General features: G+C 43.1%; 1 protein-coding gene across 1 annotated transcript in view; it reads right to left on the bottom strand.

The window, feature by feature from the left end:
* The window catches only part of bud23 (BUD23 rRNA methyltransferase and ribosome maturation factor), a 28,094-nt gene continuing 2,956 nt past the window's right edge, over positions 1 to 25,138 (bottom strand). Inside the window, exons 3-12 of the mRNA XM_072265600.1 lie at positions 19,461 to 19,556; positions 18,341 to 18,423; positions 15,510 to 15,606; positions 14,635 to 14,731; positions 12,742 to 12,792; positions 10,720 to 10,805; positions 10,156 to 10,201; positions 5,856 to 5,914; positions 1,407 to 1,496; positions 1 to 593 (exon numbers count right to left, since the gene is read on the bottom strand). Coding sequence (XP_072121701.1) covers positions 539 to 593; positions 1,407 to 1,496; positions 5,856 to 5,914; positions 10,156 to 10,201; positions 10,720 to 10,805; positions 12,742 to 12,792; positions 14,635 to 14,731; positions 15,510 to 15,606; positions 18,341 to 18,423; positions 19,461 to 19,556 — 760 coding nt within the window. The 3' untranslated portion in view covers positions 1 to 538. The remainder of the gene's footprint in view (positions 594 to 1,406; positions 1,497 to 5,855; positions 5,915 to 10,155; positions 10,202 to 10,719; positions 10,806 to 12,741; positions 12,793 to 14,634; positions 14,732 to 15,509; positions 15,607 to 18,340; positions 18,424 to 19,460; positions 19,557 to 25,138) is intronic.

Here is a 25,138-nt window from a genome sequence, read left to right as displayed (position 1 = left end):
TTGGACAAAAAACAATATTTAATTCAGCAGAGACTTCATAAATCAGATTAAAACATACATCTTATAACTGCAAGCAATGAATAAAGTATGTTTTTTTAAAGATTGATGTTGGCCTACATCCCATAATTTAATGGTTAACAGGTTTATCATTGCTAAATAAAATCTATCTTTAACATTAATAGTTGGACAATAGTAACACTTTTTCTTGTGCAAGATCAGGATCAATAGTGTGTTGTGATGCAGGCTTCAATGTGCTCAGCCTTTTGATATTCAGTCAAGAACTGTTCAGTTTGGGATACTGAACCATTCTGGGACCCTCTCCATCAAAAGGCACTGAGGTGAAAGAGGAAGCAGGCTTCATTCAAACTGTTCATTATTTGCAAAGCTAGTCAGTCACTTTTTGAGATCTGCAAAATGGAGAACTCACTCCCTGGTAAAAGGGTTGGCATGGTTATTAACCACTGGAGGTACATGCCGAGTGAACATCCCGCAGGGCTCTGCATGCTGTAACCAAATTAAACTCTCAGCCACTGCCTTCCTAAAATCGGGCCTTCCTCTTCCTTCCAGTGTATTTGGTGTCACTTCGAACCGTCCTGCAGAGGGAAAAGGAAAAAGCAGTTAAAAGGCTCCACACCTTAGGGATCTTTAAACTGGTTCTTCACCGCGTGGAAAAAATACATTTCACTATGGTTCCAACATAAGAATTGAAATACTGTTGTAGAAGTTAAAACTTCATGAAAAGCATTAGAATGGAGTGCCAAATACAAATAACATTCACACAAATATGACTGGCTGAACAGCATCATTCTTTGCTCTATTTTAATTGAGTCAGGGGAAAAAAAAACAAGACATGCAGCTCATATCTACTCCCTTGACTCTTGGGAGCTGCCAATTCCAACAGATAAAGGTAACTGCCATTGTCTTCTGTGGAAGAAATCTATTCCACCATATCTCACTGCCTCCTCTGGACAGCAACGAACAGGATTAAAAACACTTGCTCAAGAGGGATTTTGAATGCTTGTGCTTTAATGGGAAGAATTTTTATTGGCCTTTGCATTGTATCTCAGGCGGCATAACAATGCTGAAATACACACCAACCATGTTCTATTTTGAAATCCATACCAAGACGGTGGTATTTAATTTCTTCACATCTGGTGCATAAATCAATGAGCAGCCATAAAAAAAGATTGACGCAGTTTCACTTTGTGATAGAGCAACCTGCTTGCAGCAACAAACAGAACAATGCACAGGCAGTACAGGCACAAGGGTGTAGGGACATACAAAGATTCCTCCCAATTACTTACTGGTTCAACACACTAAACAGACAAGGGAAAGAGTGTCAGGAGCTAAGTTTTCACCATAATTCTCATTACTTGCAGAAATGGCGCAGCCCACAAACCCCTCACCTTCCTTGACGCCTTCGACGCTCCTTCTTCTCCAGAATCCAGTCCCTGCTTCCCTTCACAGATTTCCCCTTCATGTTCTTAAATCTCAACCTGCAGAAGAAAACTTTGTTCAAAATTATTGGAATCAAGCCAAGGCTTGAGTGAACTCCTTCAGAGGTTGTTTTAAGAGCACGGTTACTTATCAGCTGTCCACTTGTTGCCCATTTTCCCTCCAAGGATGAGGTTTATGCCTTCCCTGATATATTCCTTGTACATGAACTAAATCTGCAGGTCCTGAAGAAAGGAGCTCAAGGCAAGCATTTCCCAGATGTGATGACAATAGAAATATGACAGACCATGTTCCCTTGTTCTTTAAAGAGCAACAGCAGCAGTGGCTTACATTGGTTCTCTAGGTCCTGCCAGCTGTCAGCCATATTGCTGTCTATTAACTAAAGTTGCTGAAAGCTAGTTTGAATATTAAGGTGTTGCAGATAAATCCAATCCTCTACAAGGCTAACTTCATTTTAACAGATGATGTATGGTCATCAATCTTACAATGGATGTTCAAATTAGAAATGAGTTTGTCACCACTGGATACAACCAGTATCTAATTCAAGATCCCTCTGCAATGCCTCCTTGGTTTCCTAGATTTTTCCTTTCATCCACAAAAATTAATCATGGGGGATATGTGCAATGTCCTACCACGCTGAATTCACATGAGCTGTGAGCCTTGTTATCTGGACAACAGCCTCATCTGCTGGTTATTGCAGCAGATCGCACTGCAATGCACTTGTAGATTAACTTTGCATCAACTTTCCAGTAGAAATTAATGGCCTATGGTAACGATTGTGAAAAAGGTTACTCCTTCCCTCCCAATCACACACTTTCCTGCACCAAGGGTAGTCCCTTCCTGTCTGAGCAAGAAGGTACTGATTCATGCTGGAATAGTCTGACAGGTGACTATTTTTCACTGATTTGTCCAAATGGCTTTTCCTTGTACACGGGCCATCAAAGGGATGAAATCTGCCTTTAACAAAGCAGCAAACCATAGGCAGCCACTTCTTATTGTCCCAGATTTCTGTGTGGGGTATAACAGGCTGTCTGAAATGATGTGCTTCATGATGGAGTACCAGTGGATCACTCAACAGATGTACACGATCCTATCCCAATTAAGAGCTTCCTACAGGGATTATCAACAGTGATGAGGGAGCAGAACACCAACCCACCCCGTCCCTATTATTACTGACAATATGTCACTGGAGATCTGGGAGCTGGTGTTACGGCCACTCCTCCAAAACAAACCATGACCCTCTGATCCGGGGCCCCATTTGTTTGCAAAGAGCTTCATGACATGATCTGAGGACCAATCAACACTACGAAGGCTAATTACTGCCCTGCCCGTTCCCCAAAGGTGGTGGGCATGGGCATATTCTACGTAGTTTGCGCGCTGACGATTTCCTCCTAAGCTAGGGAATCCGTAAGGGAGCATCACAGTTTATTCATGCGGCAAACTCACAAATTGTAAGAGGCAGGAAAATGCAGCAGCCAGCAGCTCTCAGCTGTCACAACGACATTCCTCAATTATTATTGGTTTCTCAGTGAAAGACAGAGAGACTGCAACCCTCCTGCCTTAATGTGAGATACCTACAAGCAGAAATCATTATGTGCATGCATGAGCTGCTTCAAAATGTTCTACAATGTTATTGCAATTCTTTATAAAATACAGCTTTTAAATACATCAAAGCAGACCAGTAATAGTTAATTAAATACATAGACTCTGCTCTCTCTCATTCTGTCTAGCAGCGAATCCCTGTATGTCGAGAAGTAAAAATCTTTATTTTCTTCCTTGGTAATTCAGATCAGAGTGACAAGTTTACATAGCACATACGACAGACTGACTTACGACCTCTCTAGGCTGTAATCTTGGGCATGTGAAGAGCCACAGAAGAGTCACGTGAACTGCATATCATCTGTGAAATGCAACAGCTCGTTGCTGCCAGGTTTAAGTTAAAGTGAAACTCACACAGGATCATACAGTATCCTGTCATTAGGAAATCAGGGATGTTTTTGGTGTTCAAAAGGAACTGATTTTTCATCAGAAATTTAGTTTAAAAGGTCAGTTACATGACTGGGTCAGAATTGTCCCACACCTGGCAAATATAGATTTTCCTAGTTCCAACATTCAATTGAACCGAGACTTACTTGTGATTGGAATTTTCCACTATGAGTACAGGTATATTGGAAATAAGCAAGATTTATTGATCGAGTTGCAATTAGTAACTACAATGACCACAGTGTGCCCCTCATACCTAGGAAGCACACGCTCAGGATGACCTTAGTGCAGCTTCCCTTCGTCCTTCAGTTGCTACCCCTCTTTCCCTACTAATTTCAAATGCATTCTTCCCTTTGATCTTACATAGCAACAAACAGTCTCCTGGTCTATCACCTCATTCAATCATACATCTCTCTCCCATTTGTTGTTTTCCATGTTCCCACTTTCCCAGACATGCTCAGCAACATAACCAGACTCATACTTTGCCACAAACCCCCCGATCTAATAATAAGGCCTTTAATCCCTCCCTTGTTCTCCACCTTCTAACTTAATGGTTATCTGGTACCATTCTTTATCAGCACATTCCTTGTGGTCAATTAATACTCTTTAGCTCTTTAACTTGTTGTTTCAAGTGTCAGCACATTCTCTTCCACAGTCTGCAAGTTTTAAGTGTTTTCCTGTTTTCAGGGCTGCCTTTGCAGTTCGCATCATTCTGCTGCCGTCTGGTATGGGGTACACAAGCCCAAAGTCACACACTATCAATTTTAGGAAGTCCTGACGAAGGGTCTTAGCCCCAAATGTCCACTATTTATTCATTTCCACAGATGCTGCCTGACCTGCTGAGTTCCTTCAGCATTTTGTGTGTGTAAGTTTAGGAATAGCCACTTTCCTATAACCATCAGTTTCTTAAAACAACCTGCACAATCCTAATCCTTCCTCAGTAATGGAACACTACTGACCGCCTCTTGACAACCACAGACTTTCTCCCTTTGTTTTAAACACACATTGTCTTGTTTTGCACCCTTTTTCTCTCTTCGCTCTTGTATATTTGATGCTCTGTGTGTCGTCTGAACCTACGTGCATGCGATGCTGTTGCAAGTTTTTCATTGCACCTGCCCCTCACCATACCTGCAACATGACAATAAATGTGGTTTGACTCAACTATCGTGTTTTGCTTCTCAACCTAATGCAATGTCAACACTGAGTTAATATAGTGTAACTATTTCAACAAAACCCTATGATTAAACTATTGTACTGTTATACTGAGGTAGTGATAGACGTTTTGACATAAGCCTTTATATGTAATAAGACCATTAAACACCTATTTGTTTAATGGTGACACAAGAACCTGCAGATGCTGGAACCCCATCTTCTCTTTAAACTGGCTAACTTCCCTCTCCACACTCAGCCCTAAGGCAGGGTCTCTACCTGAAATATCAACAATTCATCCTTTCCCCATCCCATAGATGTTGCTCAACCTGCTGAGTTCTTCCAACAGTTTGTTTTTTGCTTTTTTTTTTAAAGCTACATCTTACAACCTGTCACATCTTTACAGAATGTACCAATTTAGTCCCTCCTCAAACATGCCTTAACTATTCACCTCCGACTCTCTACCTCACCTCAATCACCTTAAGCTCCACATCAGTACTCAAAGTAAATACTCCTTCTCAATTTCTTAGTCAAGTTTACTGTAATTTTTACAAGTATACGATGCACAGAAGCAATGAAAATCTCAGCTGCAGCAGGGACACAGGCACAGCGGATCAAATAAGCAGCATTCAGAACAAAAAACATGAATTATACTCAATTTTTACAGAAAAAACGATTAGAGTTTATAAAAAGTCCATTGTGTAAAGTTGTCGAAGCACTGTCACTGAGGTAGTTATTAGAGTTGTGCAGCTTGTTTCAAAAGCTGAATTGTTGAAGGGAAGTAGCTGTCTTGAATCAAGTAGAGTGGGACTTCAGGCTTCTCTACCTCCCGCCCAATGGCGGCTGTGAGAAGATGGCATGGTTCAGAAAGTGAGGATCTTTGAATGGAGATGCTGTCTTCTTAAGGCAGCACCTCATGTAGATAAAGCCAATGATGGGGGAAGGGGAGAGGCACGGGAAAAGGCTGTATTATGCTGAGCCTTCTTATTCTGTGCAGTTTGTTACGTTCCCCTCATTTGCATTGCTGTACCAGATGTAACTAGTCAGGATCCTTTCAACAGTAACCCTGTGGAAAGTTAGTGTTCGGTAACACGCTAAACCTCCTTAACCTTCAAAGAAAGTAAAGAAGCTGGCATGCCTTCCTTATCCTTATGATTTTATCTACGTTCTGGGCCCAGGACAGGTCATTCAATATGTTAACACCTTCGTGGATTTAGTGATGCTGACTACTGTGCACCAATGATCTCCCGCAAGTGTAAACATCATACCTGGCATTTGTAAACTGCACATGGCTCTTCATGTCCTCTTCCTGCTCCGCTCCAAGGCCCTAAGCATGAAATGAGATAACAAAATACAAACTCAACATGACTCTCACTGGAATCCATGTCCATTTTATACAGAAGTCAAAAGACAACAGACAAGGTTGGAGGAGGTCCACGTGAACCTTTGCTTCACCTGGAAGGACTGTTTGGGCCATGGATGATACCGAGGGAGGTGGTGCAGAGACGGGTACTTCAACTCTTACAACTGTAGGGGAAAAGTGCCGGGGATTGGGGCGGGAGACGAGCAGACGAGGGAGTCACAGAGGGAGCAGTCCTTGTAGAAGGTGTAAAGAGGCGGAGGGGAAAGGTGTGGCTCAGTGGGACCTCGTTGCTGCTAGCGGAAATGATGAAGAACAGTCCAAATGCAGAGGCTAGTAGGGTGAGAAGTGAGGAGTAGTTAATCCCTGGTCTGTCTGTAAGGAACTGGAATGTGAGCAAAAATCTACGAAACAGAGCAGATGTGAAAGAGGATTCTGTCAACCACAGTAGAAAGGGAAGCCACAATTCCTGAAAAAGGTCAATTCAGATTTCCTGGAATGGAAGGCTTTATCTTAAGAGCAAATGTAGCAGAGATGAAGAAACAGGGGGAAAGGCATGACATTCTTCCAAGGGACAGAGTGGGAAAAGGAGTAATCTAGGTGGTTGAGTGAGTTGGTGGGTCTATCGTTAATAAACCCACTCATAGTAAATATCTGAAGAGAATGAAAATGGGATGGACCAGAGGATGTTCAGAAGGGCGGAGTGGGGTACAGTAAGTATCAGTAAAAATATGACTCCTGAGGTAGAGAGAGAAAGATACAGAAAAGAGAGCAGTTTAAGAAATAGTCCATGTGAATTTGAGAATATGGTAGTAGTAGCAAAGATGATAAAATTGATGTTCTGCACGAGCAAGGGAAGCAGCACCAATGCGTGATTGATACAACGGGGTAAGATTTGGGGAGTGGTGCAGGGTGGAAACAGGGACTGTTCTACATATACAATGAAAAGAGAGGCATAGCTGGGACCTGTGTGTGCCAATGGCTCCAACTTTGATGTGGAGGAAGTGAGTAGAATTAAAAGAGAAGTTGTTTGGGGTGAGAGCAAGTTTAGCCAGGTGGATGAGAGTGCTGGTGTTGGGGTATGCACATAAACTGTGTTCAACTTGACTGACATCACAAATGGGAAAGAACAATTCTCAGAAACAGCAGTCAAGATACCAGTGCTCTATCTCAATAACGCAAGAGGTTCAGCAAATGCTGGAAATCTTGGGCAATACAAACATAATGCTGGAGGAACTCAGCAGATCAGGCAGTATCTACAGCAGGTGAATGAACAGTCAACATTTTGGGCCAAGACCTGATGAAGGGTCTACAAACATAATGCTGGAGGAACTCAGCAGATCAGGCAGTATCTACAGCAGGTGAACAAACAGTCAACATTTTGGGCCAAGACCTGATGAAGGGTCTCAGCCCAAAATGTTTACTGTTTTTTCTCTTCCATAGATGCTGCCTGACTTGCCAAGCCCCTCCAGAATTTTATGCAATGCTCCATCTCAATACACTGCTTCAACTTGAGAAGACTCAGCATAGCCTTCCCTTCGATCAAACAAGTGTTAACTGATTAACTTTCCACCAACTTGCAGTTAATTATCCAGGAGCTTATGAAGTGGGCTTGGTTATGATAATCACCTGGTGTGCACCCCGATTCTCCACACCACATGGAGTACCACCTCCTTGTTGAGTTTGTTCTTTCAGCAGTTAATAACAGCTCTTGTCCATGCCTTCATCAGAGTGGGCTAAATTTAAACTCAAATCCCAGAGATGACCAAACAGCACATCACCCCCTACTGGGGCATGGGCCGCCAAAAGCAGCTCGCCAGAGTCCTCTACCCTGGGTGATCTTTCAAGTTGTCCCCAGGTGTAGCACATCTTCTCCTGGGGATGAAGTCTTTGGAGCTTCTGTAGCACTGTGTTTTTACCGGATGGGGTTGCAAGCCCCATGCCCAACCCTCTTTCTTCTGTAGACAGGCTTGGGACCGTCCATGGCAGAGTTTTAAAGCGGATTACATATAATATTTGACCATTAGAGTCTTAAACATAGAATAGTACAGCACAGTACAGGCCCTTCGGCCCACAATGTTGTGCCGACCCTCCAACCCTGCCTCCCATATAAGCCCCCACCTTAAATTCCTGCATATACCTGTGTAGTAGTCTCTTAAACTTCACTAGTGTATCTGCCTCCACCACTGACTCAGGCAGTGCATTCCATGCACCAACCACTCTCTGAGTAAAAAACCTTCCTCTAATATTCCCCTTGAACTTCCCACCCCTTACCTTAAAGCCATGTCCTCTTCTATTGAGCAGTGGCGCCCTGGGGAAGAGGCACTGGCTATCCACTCTATCTATTCCTCTTATTGTCTTGTACACCTCTATCATGTCTCCTCTCATCCTCCTTCTCTCCAAAGAGTAAAGCCCTAGCTCCCTTAATCTCTGATCATAATGCATACTTTCTAAACCAGGCAGCATCCTGGTAAATCTCCTCTGTACCCTTTCTAATGCTTCCACATCCTTCCTATAGTGAGGTGACCAGAACTGGACACAGTCCTCCAAGTGTGGCCTAACTAGAGTTTTATAGAGCTGTATCATTACATCGCTACTCTTAAACTCTATCCCTCGACTTATGAAAGCTAACACCCCATAAGCTTTCTTAACTACCCTATCCACCTGTGAGGCAACTTTCAGGGATCTGTGGACCTGTACCCCGAGATCCCTCTGCTCCTCCACACTACCAGGTATCCTGCCATTTACTTTGTACTCTGCCTTGGAGTTTGTCCTTTCAAAGTGTACCACCTCACACTTCTCCGGGTTGAACTCCATCTGCCACTTCTCAGCCCACTTCTGCATCCTATCAATGTCTCTCTGCAATCTTTGACAATCCTCTACACTATCTACAACACCACCAACCTTTGTGTCGTCTGTAAACTTGCCAAACCACCCTTCTACCCCCACATCCAGGTCATTAATAAAAATCATAAAAAGTAGAGGTCCCAGAACAGATCCTTGTGGGATACCACTAGTCACAATCCTCCAATCTGAATGTACTCCCTCCACCACCACCCTCTGCCTTCTGCAGGCAAGCCAATTCCGAATCCACCTGGCCAAACTTCCCTGCATCCCACACCTTCTGACTTTCTGAATAAGCCTACCGTGTGGAACCTTGTCAAATGTCTTCATGTGGTACATTTCTGCTTTGACTGGGATACCCAAGCTCACAGCCTTGGTTTTTTTTTGACAGATTCAAGTCAGGAAATACATCCCAGCATATTTATAAAATAGCTTGGGCTTAGATATCTGAATAAAGATTTATTTTAAATTCAAGTGATGTACTCCAACTAGAGTTGTCACAGAGTGAGAACAAGGAGGTGAGCACCCGCCACTGTAGTATTTCTGAAATCCTGGTTTGATTTCTCGTGCACAATTAATTTACACTTAATGAACCGGGATATAGAAGAAGGGAAAAGAAAGATAACAAAGGGGTTCAGCAACTCCAAGTTTATAAACAACATAACAGTCGTTCCATCCGGAAAAGTACAAAGATAGAGACGAGTCAGCAACAATGTTAAGTGTGTCAATGAAATGGGGTTTCAAAATACTGCCCCTGGGGAGGGCTAGGCTAAGATCACATGTGTTCATTTAACAATATTTTATTTATTCATTGAGTTACAGGGCAGATTAGGCCCTTCTGGCCCTTTGAGCCACACTGCCCTGCAACCCACAATATAACCCTGGCCTAATCAAGTAACAATTTACAATGACCACTTAACCTACCAACTGGTACATCTGTGGACTGTGGGAGGAAACCAGAGCACCTGGAGGAAACCCACGCAGTTACGGGAAGAATGTAGACTCCTTACAGACAGTGGCAGAAATTTAAACTGGGCTGCTGCTACCGTTAAGCATCATGCTAACCAGTAAGCTACCGAGCCGCCCCAAGCTCCCTATAAAAGATACTGAACAACAACTTCCTTCATTGTCTGACAAACTCTGAGGCCAAATATGCAGCACTGCGCTATCTAGGGGTATTTCTGGGCATCATGTTTTCAATTCCAATTCTGCAGATATCATGAATGTAATCGGGCATTCAGAGTGAAGTCCTAAGGTATTATTTTTCGATAAGCTGCTTCGTGTAACCACGTATGTAAGACTTCTATCAAAATGTAACTTGACCAGTTCGCTAAAACACCAATAAAATTTTATAGAATAGTTACCTTTGGCAGCTTTCCAGACACTCCTGCGAACAGACACAAGAAGAATCTAAGAGAAACAGTGGCAAAAGGAACATTTGTTTATGTATGGCATTTTATCACATTCGCAAGACATTATGAAGTGTTTCAAGGTGGTGAAAAAATGCGTTTTAAAGTGCGGTCACTGAGCACCGAATATTCTCCCTCATTTCCACCAAACGATGAGATCCAGAGCCCATCTGTCCACGTGGCTCAGCCTTTTATTCAAAACGAACGAGACCATGGGCAAGGAAAACACTCTCATGCAGTTATTCATAACAAAAGATGAGAGACAAACAGCTTGCGTCTACCTGGCAAATGAGAATGCTACCTCACAAATATCAAATGTCAAGCACACTATAGCAAGCATCAAGTTTAGTCAGATTCATTCGTTCCCTTCTCAACTCTGGAAAATACGCTGACAGTAGTATATCAAGGGGTAAACTGTTAAGGAAACAAATGACGACAGAACAGGAATACAACATCAGCTGCAGTGGTTCCCCCTGACTATCAGCGTCCCACTGGCAAGTCCAAGTCTCTGATACTCACTTCTTTGCTTTGTTGCTGTTGGGGTAATCCACCACCACACCACCTGTGAAACCAGCCTTCATTGCCTGGGCTGTAATCAACTCCATCTAGAGATTTTAAAAAATGCCAACATTAGCTGTTTTGACATATGCCCCCGTGTAACCCTTCAACTTCCATACAAGACAAAGCTCCTGCCAGGCATATGCCTCTGGTATCTTTCCTAAGTGGGACAAGAGCAGTTATTGATTGTTGTACTGTTAAATGGGGTTCTCCTTGGCAGAGATATTAAACCAAGGATTGGCCTGTCTGTTCTGTTGGTTCAGGTGCACTTTAAAGATCCCATAATGCAATTGGATCTGTTGCCAGGATTGTTGCTTCTGTCTGTACGATTTCTCCATGTATTTCTCTGCATATAGTGTTATGAATCTGTGAAAAATGATTAACATGCAGCAATTTTTTTTATATACAGTTGGCTAATCAGCAAGTCTTTTCAGGCATGTCAACTGCACAGGGAAATCTCTGCAAACTACTTTCAGCTGCTGGAAACACTCAACAGATCAGGCAGCATCTGTGGAAAAGTGAAATAGTTAACCCTTCAGATCCAGTGCAAACAGTCCTAGACCTGCAAGGTTAACTCTTTCACTTTCTACAAATACAGCCTGACCAATTGACTGCTTCCAGCATTTTCTATTTTTATTTCAGATTTTCTATTATTTGATTTTCTTCAATCCAATTGCGCTTCTTTACCATGCACATATGCTTGTAATGGAGGCTTCAAGATGGCAATTTGTTGTGGAATCCTCCCAATTCACAATCATATAGAATTGCTGGTCCATATCAGATTAGCTAATATAGAACAGAGTACTCATTGGATTTGGACTTAGCTGTCCACATAGCACAGCCGATTAATGCATGAACAGGGATACGCAGCTATTGGAGTTACCGCCTTGCAATGCCAGAGAGCCAGGTTTAATCTCGAACGTAGGTACTATGTGTGGATTTTAGATGAGTGGATAAGAATTGACACAGACTCAGTGGACTGAAGGGCCTGTTTCAATGCTTTCCCAACTTTTCAGCTTTTGACAGACTCAAGTAAAATTCAGATTTGACATGAATTATTATTATGTATTGGTGACAGTTGTTGCTTGTGTCATCAGACAACATCTACAAACACTTAAAAGGACATAGCCAGAAATAAACAAACTACAATTGTGATGATGAGGTGCTTAAAATGCACACAAAATACCCTGGACTCAAAACAACATAAAGTCACTAGATTTTTCCTAAGCCTCACAGGCATTAAAATAAAACACCCAATTTGCTAAGCGCCATTCTGAGTTTTAGGTTGTGGTTTAATTCTTTCTCTGAGTGCTGGGGTGCAAAGCCCCACCATGCTGTGTTATAAAGGGGCGAAAAGGGGATGTAACCAGATATACCTAAAACACACATCATGTTGGTGTCAGTTCTCACTGAAAGAACAACCAGTTAGCCTACCCTTTAGTTCCTTCCCTTTATCCATGCAAACATGGACTTCTCTCACCTCTATCCAATTTCCTTTTGGAAGTTGTTACTGAATCTGTTGCCAATATTCTTATGGACAAGGAAATCAGAAGAAAATATGTATTCTGCTTATTGATCCTTTGCGTGATGCCCTTCTGTAGTTTAATAGCTCTATTGCTTTGACCATTTTGACAAGGAGCAGTGTTAACATCCACAAAACCTGCTGGGGTAACCACTCTTCTGAACAGAAGACAACTAAACACCATGGAACAAAATTGACAGTAATCTAACAGAACGTCTTGCCAAGCATGTGCTGTAATGATTAAATCTTGATGAGTTCACATACTGTCACCCAATCAAATGGTCACTTAAAGCATCAGTCACAAAACATATATGGATTACAATGTCTGTGGCATGCTGAATTATCACAATGTCAACATGATTCTCTGTGCAATGAACTGGGGAAAATAGTTCCAGAGTGTGACATACACACGCCATATGTTGAATGTTAAGTGCTGTTGTTTGAATGTTGTAACCACCAACCTGCTCAGAATTCTCAGGATAAAACTGAAACACAGCTCTAGCTCCTCGCACCTGTTAAACAAATGAGTTCAGAAAACTGATTATAAAATAGATCATAATTGGTTCCCACTTTGATCAGAGTAAACAGTAACAGTATATCCACGAGGTAATAAGGAAGACACCCTAAAAGGCTACAAACGAAACCTCAACTGCATCATTTCCGTCAAAGGTCACAGACCCTTCCAAGCTAGAGCCCACTCATTCGTTATGTGCCATGTCGTATGACGTGAGTGATCATGGTCTTTCCATGACCATGATTGTTCTTGGCAAATTTTCAACAGAAGTGATTTGCCATTGTCTTCTTCTGGGCAGTGCCTTTACAAGACGGGTGACTCCAGCCCTAAGCAACACTCTTTTCAGAGATTGTCTGCCTGGTACCAGTGGTCACATAATCAGGACCGGCTGCTCATATGACCATCCATTACCTGCTCTCATGGCTTTACGTTACCCTGATCGGATGGCTAAGCAGGTGTTATACCTTCCCCAAGGGTGACCTGCAGGCTAGCGGAGAAAAGTAGCACCTCACACGTCCTTTAGTGAAGAAATATCTCCACCCTGCCACCCACAGAGCCAGTGACATCTTCTAATTATTCCTTGGGTATCCTTGTACCATTTCCTGCATCACCTGAATATCCAAAGTGGTTCTGCTCACATGCTAACATACAGATAGATCACACAATATTCACACTAAACTATCCACATTTGGATTAAAAACAAGAGAAAATCTGTAGATGCTGGAAATCCAAGCAACACACAAAATGCTGGAGGAACTCACGGACTCTCACAGCTACCTGGATTATACGTACCTCTTCCCACCCTGTTACTTGTAAAAACGCTATCCCCTTCTCTCAATTCCTCCATCTCCGCCACATCTGCTCTCAGGATGAGGCTTCCCTCCCTCTACCATCAACACTGTCTTCAACCGCATCTCTCCCACCACCAAGCACATCCCTCCCCCCCCAACTTTCTGATTCTGCAAGGACTGCTCCTGTCACGACTCCCTTCTCCATCCGTCCCTCCCCACTGATCTCCCTCCTGGTTCTTACCTTGCAAGCAGAACAAGTGCTACAGCTCCCCTACTCCTCCTCCCTCACTACCATCCAGGGCCCTAAACAGTCCTTCCAGGTGAGGCGACACTTCACCTGAGTCCGTTAGGCTCATATACTGTGCCCGGTGCCCCCCGTGTTGCCTCCTGTCTAACAGTGACCCAATGTTAATTGGGAGATTTCTTCACCGAGCACCTACGCTCCATCCGCAGGATCTCCCAGTGGCCACCCATTTTAATTCCACTTCCTATTCCCATTCCGATATGTCAATCCGTGGCGTCCTCTACTGTCCCGATGAGGCCACACTCAGGTTGGAGGAACACCCTTTATATTCTGTCAGGGTAGTCTCCAGCCTGGTGGCATGAACATCAATCTGTCAAATTTCTGATAATGACCCCCCCCCCTTCACCATTCCTGTTTCCCTCTCTCACCTCATCTCCTTGCCTGCCCATCACTTCCCTCTGGTGCTCCTCTCCCTTTTTCTTTCTTCCATGGCCTTCTGTCCTCTCCAATCAGACTCCCCCCCCCAACCCTCCTTCTTCAGCCCTGTATCTCTTTTACCAATCAACTTCCAAGCTCCTTACTTCACCCCCCCCACCTCCCAGTTTCACTTATCACCGTGTTTCTCTCTCCCCTTCCTCCACTTTTAAATCTACTCATCTCTTTTTCTCCAGTCCTGCCGAGGGGTCTCGGCCCAAATCGTCAACTGTACGCTTTTCCACCGATGCTGCCTGGCCTGTCGAGTTCCTCCAGCATTTTGCATGTGTTACACACCTGGAATACAACTGCTTTGGATACTGAAGCTTACCAGACAGGCATAGAGAGAACTGAAGAATCTGTACAGCCGTTTTGGAGGGTTATGACTCTTCTTATCTGCATTGCACAACCACTGAAGAGCAGAAATACTAAAGAGAGAAAGAAAAAGCAAATCATCAAAGTCATTGCTGCTACCTTCAGTTTTCTTTTAAGTTTACCAGTACTCCATCAGATATTTACGACTGAGTGTCTAGCTTCCAATTAAATGGGAGTTAACCCAACGCACACTGTCACTGAGGAATATTTTGGATAACTGGCATGAGAGCAGAGAAGCTGGAAAAATGAAGATAATTGATATAAGTTTGATTTTAGAACTGCTGCCTTACAAGACATCTTAGAGCTTTGTTCGAACTTGATGTCTGGGTGATGTGTAACAAAATGCATGGGTGCAAACAAAAGTTATGTAGTAGAAAATCAAAGATAAACTGCTTCTCTATGTTTGCTGACTAGACTTTGTCTGGTGGCTATAAAGTCCGACTTTTTTACGAATCCCACCATTATTTCATCCATATCTATCTCCAAAATTCCCCCAGAATTCTTTACCAGTCCAGCCAGCTTAACGCACAGCCTTATTTTTCACTGCTGTTCTAACGGAAGCCACATCTTCCACTCCCTGAGCCTTAAGCTCTGCAATTGCCTCCCTGACTGTTCCATATTTATTATCTCTTTGACGATGCTTTTGGTCACATCTTAATATCCTTCGGTGGCTGAGGAACAAAATTTGTTTCATATTTTTACCATCGAGTTTCTTAAAAATTTTAAAAGGAATTTTACAACTCTACAAGGAAGGAAGTTGACATTATTGGGATAGAAGAGACTTAATTGAAAAAGGGCTTCTATACGACTGGAGGCAATGAAAGCTTTTACCTGATGCAGCCATCAAAGCTGCCGGGCCGGAATGGCATACCCGCACCCATGTCTCCTAGAATAAGATCACCTTCTATCTCTCTCTCCAGTGCAACATCTATCAGGAAAAAAAGAATAAATCTACGGTCATATAAAGGGGAAAGAGCAACGCAGAATTTAAGAGTAGCGGAGCAGGTGCCTTATCATTTCTGGGCATTTTCAAGTATGTGAGTGATCATCACAATAATAACAGATGATTTGAATTCGTTTTCAGACTGGTTCCTTAACCCTCCTAAAAATGAAGCATTAGAACCTTCTATGCAAGCATCGGGAATGGAGGCACAAAAATACAGGAGGTCATTCAGTCCTTTAAAGCTCTGCATGTTTTTTCAGTCTAATCCAGTAACCATTTCCCAGTTTTCCTACTCCTTCCTGTCTAAATCTGCTAACCTTTTCATGATGCACATCCTTAACATCTCATCCTGTGAAATTCCACTTAATGCTCACTTCTCATCCACTTAAACATTAAACAGAGTCTAATGCCACATGCCTGTTAATCTTTGAAGTAATATGCATTTTGAACTAAAGAAATGTACCTGCTAACAACTCTTAATACACCAAAGATTCCTATCACTCCCCAGGGTTATTAACTTTTTATATCAATTAAAAATATTGAATAAGTTTATTTTTATTTCTAACACCATCACTACCTGCAACACAGTTTTTAAGTTTCGGTTTTTGCATTCATTTTGTTGATTACCCTCTCAATGCCCTCAACCAATGTGAGCCAATTTTATACCCTTATTCATAACTTTTATATTTTTAAGAGACCTGTACACTTGGCTATCTCTGGTACAATCCCAGTACCAAGCACTCTCTTGACATTATCCAATGTTGTCCTGTTCCGATTAAGGCACATCAATCATTACTGCAGCACAAACGATGCAACTACCAAGATTCTTTCTGAACTTGGAGACAGATGGATAAAACAATTCACAAAGGCCACTTCTACATTTCTAAAATTTAAATGGTTGATAAAGCTGGGTAAAGAACTCAAAATTAAATTTTAAACTAATTTCATCTGCAGGAAATATAAAATAGAAACAGAAGCTGTTGATATTGAAAGCAAGACACAAAGGAGCTGGGGGAACTCAGCGGATCAGGCAGCCTCTACGGCAGGAAACGGACAGTTGAAGTTTTGAGTAGAGACTCTTCATACTTGGCAGGGTAGGTACCAGGTGCAGAAAGAGAATCAGAGTCAATGCACCAGAACGAGGAATGACAGGAAAAGCTCATTAAGTTTTGGGGGGGGGGGGGGGGGGGAGTTTCAGATGGGGTAAAACTGGGGTGACCATGAAGACATAAACAATTTAATCTGGACAAAAGGTGAATGAGAGCTGTCAGACAGTAAGAACACACACAGTCAGGAGCTGTGACATACAGAGCAAGAAGATATGCCTGGCAGATTAGTAAGGGTACATCCCCTTCAATTCCAGAAAATTGAAAAGAAAAAAAACAGAGGAGCTGTGCTAATATCACAAATGACTGATTTTCAGAAAATCAAGTTACCTGAAAATATAAAATTCAATATATTGTAGAATCCAATTCAAGCAAGGAGCACCATCTGTCTAGCATGTTACAACCTTCTCAGCTCAATATTCAATTCTACAACTATAGGTCACTTGATTTCTTGGTCTGTATCAATCATCTATCTGTGACATTTGGCTCAGCTGCTGTCTTTTTCTCTCTCTGCGAGTGGAGAACAATCCTAGCCTGACCTGCTGGGCATGTCTTCTTGCTCTGCATTTCACAATTCCTGCATTCTTGTGTCAATGTTCTCACTCTCTACCTGCTCCCATTCATCGCTTGTTTACAGCTTACCTCCACGGTCAGAGACATCCCGTTCTCCCTACCCTTCCTACAGCTAAACAAACTTCTTCTCTACTTTCCAGTTCTGACTATGGGTCTTTGACCTAAAGACTAAACTCTGATTCTCTTCCCACAGATGTGACCTGACCTGCTGAGTATTTCCAGAATTTTGTGTTTTTATTACAGAACTCAGGAAAAAAGGACAAGCTGCTTGCTAATGCTTAGAGTCTAATCACCTTCAGAAAACTTCCTATCTGTAACAACTCATAATCTCCTTTAAACAACAAGGCCAGTTTCAGAGCATCAGGCCTACCAGATAAAATGGAACCAACTTATCCAACCTAAACAGCAGAGCCTCCTAGGACTTTCCTACTTTGCAGTAGGCAATCATTACAATGGGGCTCCGCTACACAACTAGCTAGCCTTCAAGCTCCGAAGGACACACCACGCCTCCAGAATCCGCCTCCAAGAGGCAAAGAAAAAGGCACTTCAAGAAAGAAAGATGCATGCTCTGAAGTGGCTAAAAATCTGGAAACTGCTGTCACGCGTATTTAAGGTATAAAAAGGAGAAAGGAATAAAAGATATGTTGATGGCGTTCGTTGGAGGAGACCCACCTACAGCAAGAACACAGGCATTGATGAAGTTTGGTGTTAGCATAGCTGCACATTTAAATAGTCTCACAGAAGTTGATGTTGGAGTAAGTGTCCACATCAGGTGCCCCTATACATTGTGATAGTATGAGCTCTTAACACATGTTCAACAGCAGAAAACATGAACATAAACCCAGCTTTTCATTATACAATGCTGTCTTCCAAAACCTGACTGTGGAACTGACATCTCAGTATGCCCAACAAGAGACCAGACCAAATGTAGAAATGGAGGAGTTTCTGTCTGTTTGGAAATAGACAAAATGGAAAGCCCAGCAATGGGTGGCACAAAGCCACACTGCAACCAAGCTGTGTAATGTTGTCTTGTCACCTACCAAGCATGGCTGGACTGATATCCACACCAACCCAGTGATGTCCTTCTTCAGAAAGGTAATCCCCACTGAGTCCTGATCCACACCTGGGAAACAAACAGAAATGGCTGCATCAGCCACTGTCAAGAGACAATAAGCACCTGGGCACTCCACCTCTGACCCAGCCTCGGACAAGACATTGAACTCTTAGATTTCTGTCACTCTCATAGATGTGCACATGTGCAGATTGTTGCACAATATCAGAGGGCTATAGTCAATGCTTAAGGACTAAAATGGCAATGTTTCCAAAATTATCTTTCCTCACAACATGATCACCAATTCAACTGTGAACGTTCAGCAGCTGGTTTTCATATGAATTGTTTACTCTGTTTGGGAGTGCAAGTAACATTAATATTTACTAATTCAGACTTCACACTCTCCCATATCAGCCTCGGAATGTACTCATAATGGGGACCACCTTGGATTTCACTCCAGGTATCCTCATCTCGTCGTTTTTTTCCAGCCATCCCACAGCAGTGATGCACAACATGTTCTACTCCATCCGAATCAGAGGAAGGGATCACCAGTGTTCTAGATCGTCCCTCCTCACCAGCACTGACTTAGATGCTGAATGGCCTAATTCTGCTCCTATGTCTTATGGTCTTATTGTTGAGAAGGCAGGTGTATGGGGTTGAGTGGGATCCGGGATCAGCCGTACTGGAATGGCAGAGCACACATGATGGGCTGAATGGCCTAATTCCGCTCCTATGTCTTATGGTCTCCACACTATACCCCCTATAGTAACTGGATTGAGTCTATTCATTCACCTTGGGCTGAAATCAAACCCAGTCCTATAAGAGGCGAAACCAGTATCTGATGCACTCAAGAAAAACTCACAATAAACATTTTATTCGATATGAACATCCATTTTTTCACCTGTTGACAGGTAATGAGGAAACTACTGGGCAACTATATTCAGCAACTCATGTACCACTGTTCCCAGATCTCCAGGGATGAATGAGCTTCAGAAGCAGATTCTGAATGCAATCTGAGAAAATGCATGAAGCAATACCTAGAATAAAGCATGGGGAACTAACCAGTCAGATTCTACTGTACTTCCAATGACTGCATTAAAATCTCATACCCAACGTCTAAGAGGAAGCAAGGTTGATCCTGTGGTAAATTCAGTAGTTCGACCGCTCTCTCTGACATCTGTGCCTGGATTTCAATCATACGAGTGCTGCAGAAGGGAAGAAACCACAAGTTTATAAAGTGGCAACAGTAAGTCATGTGGCAATGAGGGTGGGGCAGGTTTCCATCCCTAATGGACAGCAATGATCGCGTTACGAGTTTAAACAAGAAAGCAACATTCCTCACAGACTGGTTTACTGCTGGAATGTCAATGCTGATTAGCATCTTAATGCTACCACCACATGACCAGCAAGAGTCACAGCGTAATACCGCGCAGAAATAGGCCCGTCGGCTCACCTAGTCCGTGCTGACCATAGCATCCTCCCTGCCAGTCCCAGTCACCCACATTTGGCCCTTAACTGGAGTGCAGCGGTTCGCGTTAACACTACTACAGCTTGGGGCTTCGGAGATCAGAGTTCAATTCCGACATCATCTGTAAGGAGCCCGTACATCCTCCCCGTGGAATGCACGGGTTTTCCCCGTGTGACCCGCTTTCCTCCCACAGTTCAAAGACATACCCGTTAGTAAACTAATTGGTCATTGTAAACTGTCCGGTGATTAGGTTGTGGTTAAAACAGGGACTGCTGGGCAGTGTGGCTCGAAGGGTTATGAGGGCCGATTCAGCACTGTATCTCAATAAATAAATTATATAAACAACTAAACATCCAAGCTCCTACCCTCCATATACCTATCCAAATGCCTCTTAAATGCTGCAATTGTACTCACCTTGACCTCTCCCTTTGGCAGCTCATTTCAGGTATTCACTACCCTCGGGACTCCTCAATTTCTCCCCTCTTCACTGTATCACTGCACTGTAGTCTCAGACTCCCCAGTCATGGGGAGGAGACTATGACCCTGCAGCTTATTCACACCCCTCATGATTTTGTAAATTTCTATGTGGTCGCCTCTCGTTCTTCTACGGGTTACACCTGAACTACAAGGGGACCAATATCCTTGCAGGGAGGTTTGTTAGTGCTATTGGGGAGGGTTTAAACTAGATTTGCAGGGGGATGGGAGCCAGAGTGCCAGAGCAGATAGTGGAGCAGGGGTGAAAATAAATGATGCTAAAAGTTCATGCAAAGTCACAAACAGAAGGGTTGTGTATAGTGGTAATAATCTTCGGAAGTGTGTCTATTTCATTGCGAGGAGTATTGTGGGGTAGACTGATGAGCTGAGGGCGTGGATTGACACATGGAATTACGACATTATAGCCATTAGTGAAACTTGGCTACAGGAGGGGCAGGACTGGCAGCTTAATGTTCCAGGGTTCCGATGTTTCAGACATAACCGAGGCAGAGGGATGAAGGGTGGGGGGGTGGCATTGCTCGTCAGGGAAAATGTTAAACCAGTGCTCAGGCAGGACAGATTAGAGGGCTTGTCTACCAAGGCCATATGGGTGGAGATGAGAAACTGGAAAGGTATGACCACATCAAAGGGGTTGCATTATAGACCACCCAATAGTCAGCGAGAATTGGAGGAGCAAATCTGCAGGGAGATAGCAGACAACTGCAGGAAACATAAAGTTGTGATAGTAGGGGATTTTAATTTTCCACATATTGATTGGGACTCCCATACTGTTAAAGGTCTAGACGGGTTCGAGCTTGTAAAATGTGTTCAGGAAAGTTTTCTAAATCAACATATAGAGATACCAACTAGAGGAGGATGCAATATTAGATCTCCTATTAGGAAATGAGTTAGGACAGGTGACGGAAGTCTGTGTAGGGGAACACTTTGGTTCCAGTGATCATAACGCCATTAGTTTCAACTTGATTATGGATAAAGATAGATCTGGTCCTCGGGTTGAGGTTCTAAACTGGAAAAAAGCCAAATTTGAAGAAATGAGAAAGGATCTAAAACGTGTGGATTGGGACAGGTTGTTCTCTGGCAAGGATGTGATTGGTAAGTGGGAGGCCTTCAAAGGAGAAATTTTGAGAGTGCAGAGTTTGTATGTTCCTGTCAGGATTAAAGGCAAAGTGAGTAAGAATAAGGAACCTTGGTTCTCGAGGGATATTGGAACTCTGATAAAGAAGAAGAGAGAGATGTATAACATGTATAGCAGTGGTCCCCAACCACCGGGCCACAAAGCATGTGCTACCGGGCCACGAAGAAACGATATGATTTGGCGATATGAGTCAGTTGCACCTTTCCTTATTCCCTGTCACGCCCACTGTTGAGCTTAAACGCATGCGAGGTCATTACCCGCGCGTCATCCATGTCAGCGCGGGAAGGAGATCAACTCTTCGAGCTTGCAGCTGACGGCGGGATGAAAAGTATGATTGACCTAACATCTCTGCTGGCATTCTGGATCAAAGTCAAGGCTAAGTGTCCTGAGATAGCCACGAAAGCTCTGAAAACGTTGCTTCCACTTCCAACATATCTCTGCAATGAATGTAACGAAAACTAAATTGCGGAATAAACTGGACATAAGGAACCCCCTTCGAGTATCGCTGTCTCCCATCACCCCTCGATGGCACCATCTTGTTGCAGGGAACAAGTATTCAGCCCAGGGATCCCACTGATTCAGCGATATTGGTGTGTTGCAATGACTTTATATGTTCATACGGGGAAAATATGTCCTGTGTGTTTAATACTCAAATGTTACTTAAAATGTTATGATGCTATTGACTTAAAAGTGACTTATATAACCATATAACAATTACAGCACGGAAACAGGCCATCTCTGCCCTTCTAGTCCGTGCTGAACACTACTCACACCTAGTCCCACCGACCTGCACTCAGCCCATAACCCTTCATTCCTTTCCTGTCCATATAGCTGTCCAGTTTAACTTTAAAAGACAACATGGAACCTGCCTCAATCACTTCTGCTGGAAGTTCGTTCAACACTTACCTCAAGCTCCCCTGTCCTCCCCTGATAATCAACTTATCACTATATTCATACGAGGAAAGTATGTGTTGTGTGTTTAATATTAAATTTGTTAGATAAACCCTTTTAGAAATGAAATTGAGTGTATTAGCCACTTATCACCTATATTCCGGTCGTGATTAACCTCCACCGCCCCCCCCCCCCCGCTGAACAGAATTGCCAAAAACGATTTGTAGAAAAAACTTAGCACATACAACGCATGCGCACACAGGCGTCCGCGCAAGGCTTCATGGTCATGGTAGTCTTTCTCGGGGTAAACACAATGTATTTGACTGCTACTCTTGTCCGTTGGCAACCCTACCCCCCCCACCCCCCCCGCACCAGGTCGGACGGTCCGCAAGAATATTGTCAATATTAAACTGGTCCGCAGTGCAGAAAAGGTTGGGGACCCCTGATGTATAGGAAACAAGGAGCAAATAAGGTGCTTGAGGAATATAAAAAGTGCAAAAAAAGTACTTAAGAAAGAAATCAGGAGGGCTAAAAGAAGACATGAGGTTGCTTTGGCAGTCAAGGTGAAGGATAATCCAAAGAGCTTCTACAGGTATATTAAGAGCAAAAGGATAATAAGGGATAAAATTGGTCCTCTTGAAGATCAGAGTGGTCGGCTATGCATGGAACCAAAAGAAATGGTGGCGATCTTAAATAGGTTTTTTGCGTCTGTATTTACTAAGGAAACTGGCATGGAGTCAATAGAGATAAGGCAAACAAGTAGTGAGGTCATGGAACCTATACAAATTGGAGGAGGAGGTGCTTGCTATCTTGAGGCAAATTGGAGAAGATAAATCCCCAGGACCTGACAGGGTATTCCCTCGGACCTTGAAGGAGACTAGTGTTGAAATTGCAGGGGCCCTGGCAGATAAATTTAAAATGTCAGTATCCACGGGTGAAGTGCCGGAGGATTGCAGGATAGTTCATGTTGTTCCCTTATCTAAAAAAGGCTCAAAAAGCAATCCAGGAAATTATAGGCTGGTAAATTTGACATCGGTAGTAGGTAAATTATTGGAAGGAGTACTAAGAGATAGGATCTACAAGTATTTGGATAGACAGGGACTTATTAGGGAGAGTCAACATGGCTTTGTGCATGGTAGGTCATGTTTAACAAATCTATTAGCATTTTTCAAGGAGGTTACCAGGAAAGTGGATGTTGTCTATATGGACTTCAATAAGGCATTTGACAAGGTCCCGCATGGGGGGTTAGTTAGGAAGATTCAATCGCTAGGTATACATGGTGAGGTAGTAAACTGGATTAGACATTGGCTCAATGGGAGAAGCCAGAGAGTGGTAGTGGAGGATTGCTTCTCTGAGTGGAGGCCTGTGACTAGTGGTGTGCCACAGGGATCAGTGCTGGGTCCATTGTTATTTGTCATCTATATCAATGATCTGGATGATAATGTGGTAAATTGGATCAGCAAGTTTGCTGATGATACAAAGATTGGAGGAGTAGTGGACAGTGAGGAAGGTTTTCAAAGCTTGCAGAGGGATTTGGACCAGCTGGAAAAATGGGCAGAAAAATGGCAGATGGAGTTTAATACAGACAAGTGCGAGATATTGCACGTTGGAAGGACAAACCAAGATTGAACATATAGGGTTAATGGTAAGGCACCAAGGAGTGCAGCAGAACAGAGGGATCTGGGAATATAGATACAAAATTCCCTAAAAGTGGCGTCACAGGTAGATAGGGTCGTAAAGAGAGCTTTCGGTACATTGGCCTTTACTAATCAAAGTATTGAGTATTGGAGTTGGAATGTTATGGTGAGGTTGTATAAGATATTGGTGAGGCCGAATTTGGAGTATTGTGTGCAGTTTTGGTCACCTAATTACAGGAGGGATATTAATAAGGTTAAAAGAGTGCAGAGAAGGTTTACAAGGATGTTGCCGGGACTTGAGAAACTGAGTTACAGAGAAAGGTTGAATAGGTTAGGACTTTATTCCCTGAAACGTAGAAGAATGAGGGGAGATTTGATAGAGGTATATAAAATTATGATGGGTATAGATAGAGTGAATGCAAGCAGGCTTTTTTCCACTGAGGCAAGGGGAGAAAAAAAACCAGAGGACATGGGTTAAAGGTGAGGGGGGAAATGTTTAAAGGGAACATGGGGGGGGTGCTTCTTCATACAGAGATTGGTGGGAGTGTGGAATGAGCTGCCAGATGAAGTGGTAAATGCGAGCTCACTTTTAACATTTAAGAAAAACTTGGACAGATACATGGATGGGAGGTGTACGGAGGGATATGGTCCGTGTGCAGGTCAGTGGGACTAGGCAGAAAAATGGTTCGGCACAGCCAAGAAGGGCCAAAAGGCCTGTTTCTGTGCTGTAATGTTTCTATGGTTTCTGCAACCTAAGGAATATAGATGCAGCATGGCCAGCCTTTTCCATTAATTCAGGCCACCTAGCCCAGGCAGCTGCTCGTAATCTCTTCTGCACCCTCTCCAACTTGACGATATTTTTTCTATAACAGGCTGACCAAACTGAACACGATACATGAAGTGGAGTCTCACCAATGACTTATAGACAATAAGTGTAACATAATGTCCCTTCTCCTTAGCTCATTGTCCTGACTGACGAAGACCAGAACGCTAGATGTTTTCTTCAGCACCCTGTCCACTTTCAGTGAACTGTGCACTTACACTCCCAGGTCTCTCTATTCCCCAATACTTGGCAATGCCTCACCACTCATTGCGTAAGTCCTACTCTGATTAGAGTGTTGAAAGCACATCATTGCACACTTACCCAATTTAAAATCCTTT

The sequence above is a fragment of the Mobula birostris genome, chromosome 8 (genome assembly GCF_030028105.1).
Source record: "Mobula birostris isolate sMobBir1 chromosome 8, sMobBir1.hap1, whole genome shotgun sequence".
NCBI lineage: Eukaryota > Metazoa > Chordata > Chondrichthyes > Myliobatiformes > Myliobatidae > Mobula > Mobula birostris.
The sequence above is the reverse complement of the archived record's forward strand: the minus strand, read 5'-3'. Positions and strand labels throughout refer to the sequence as shown.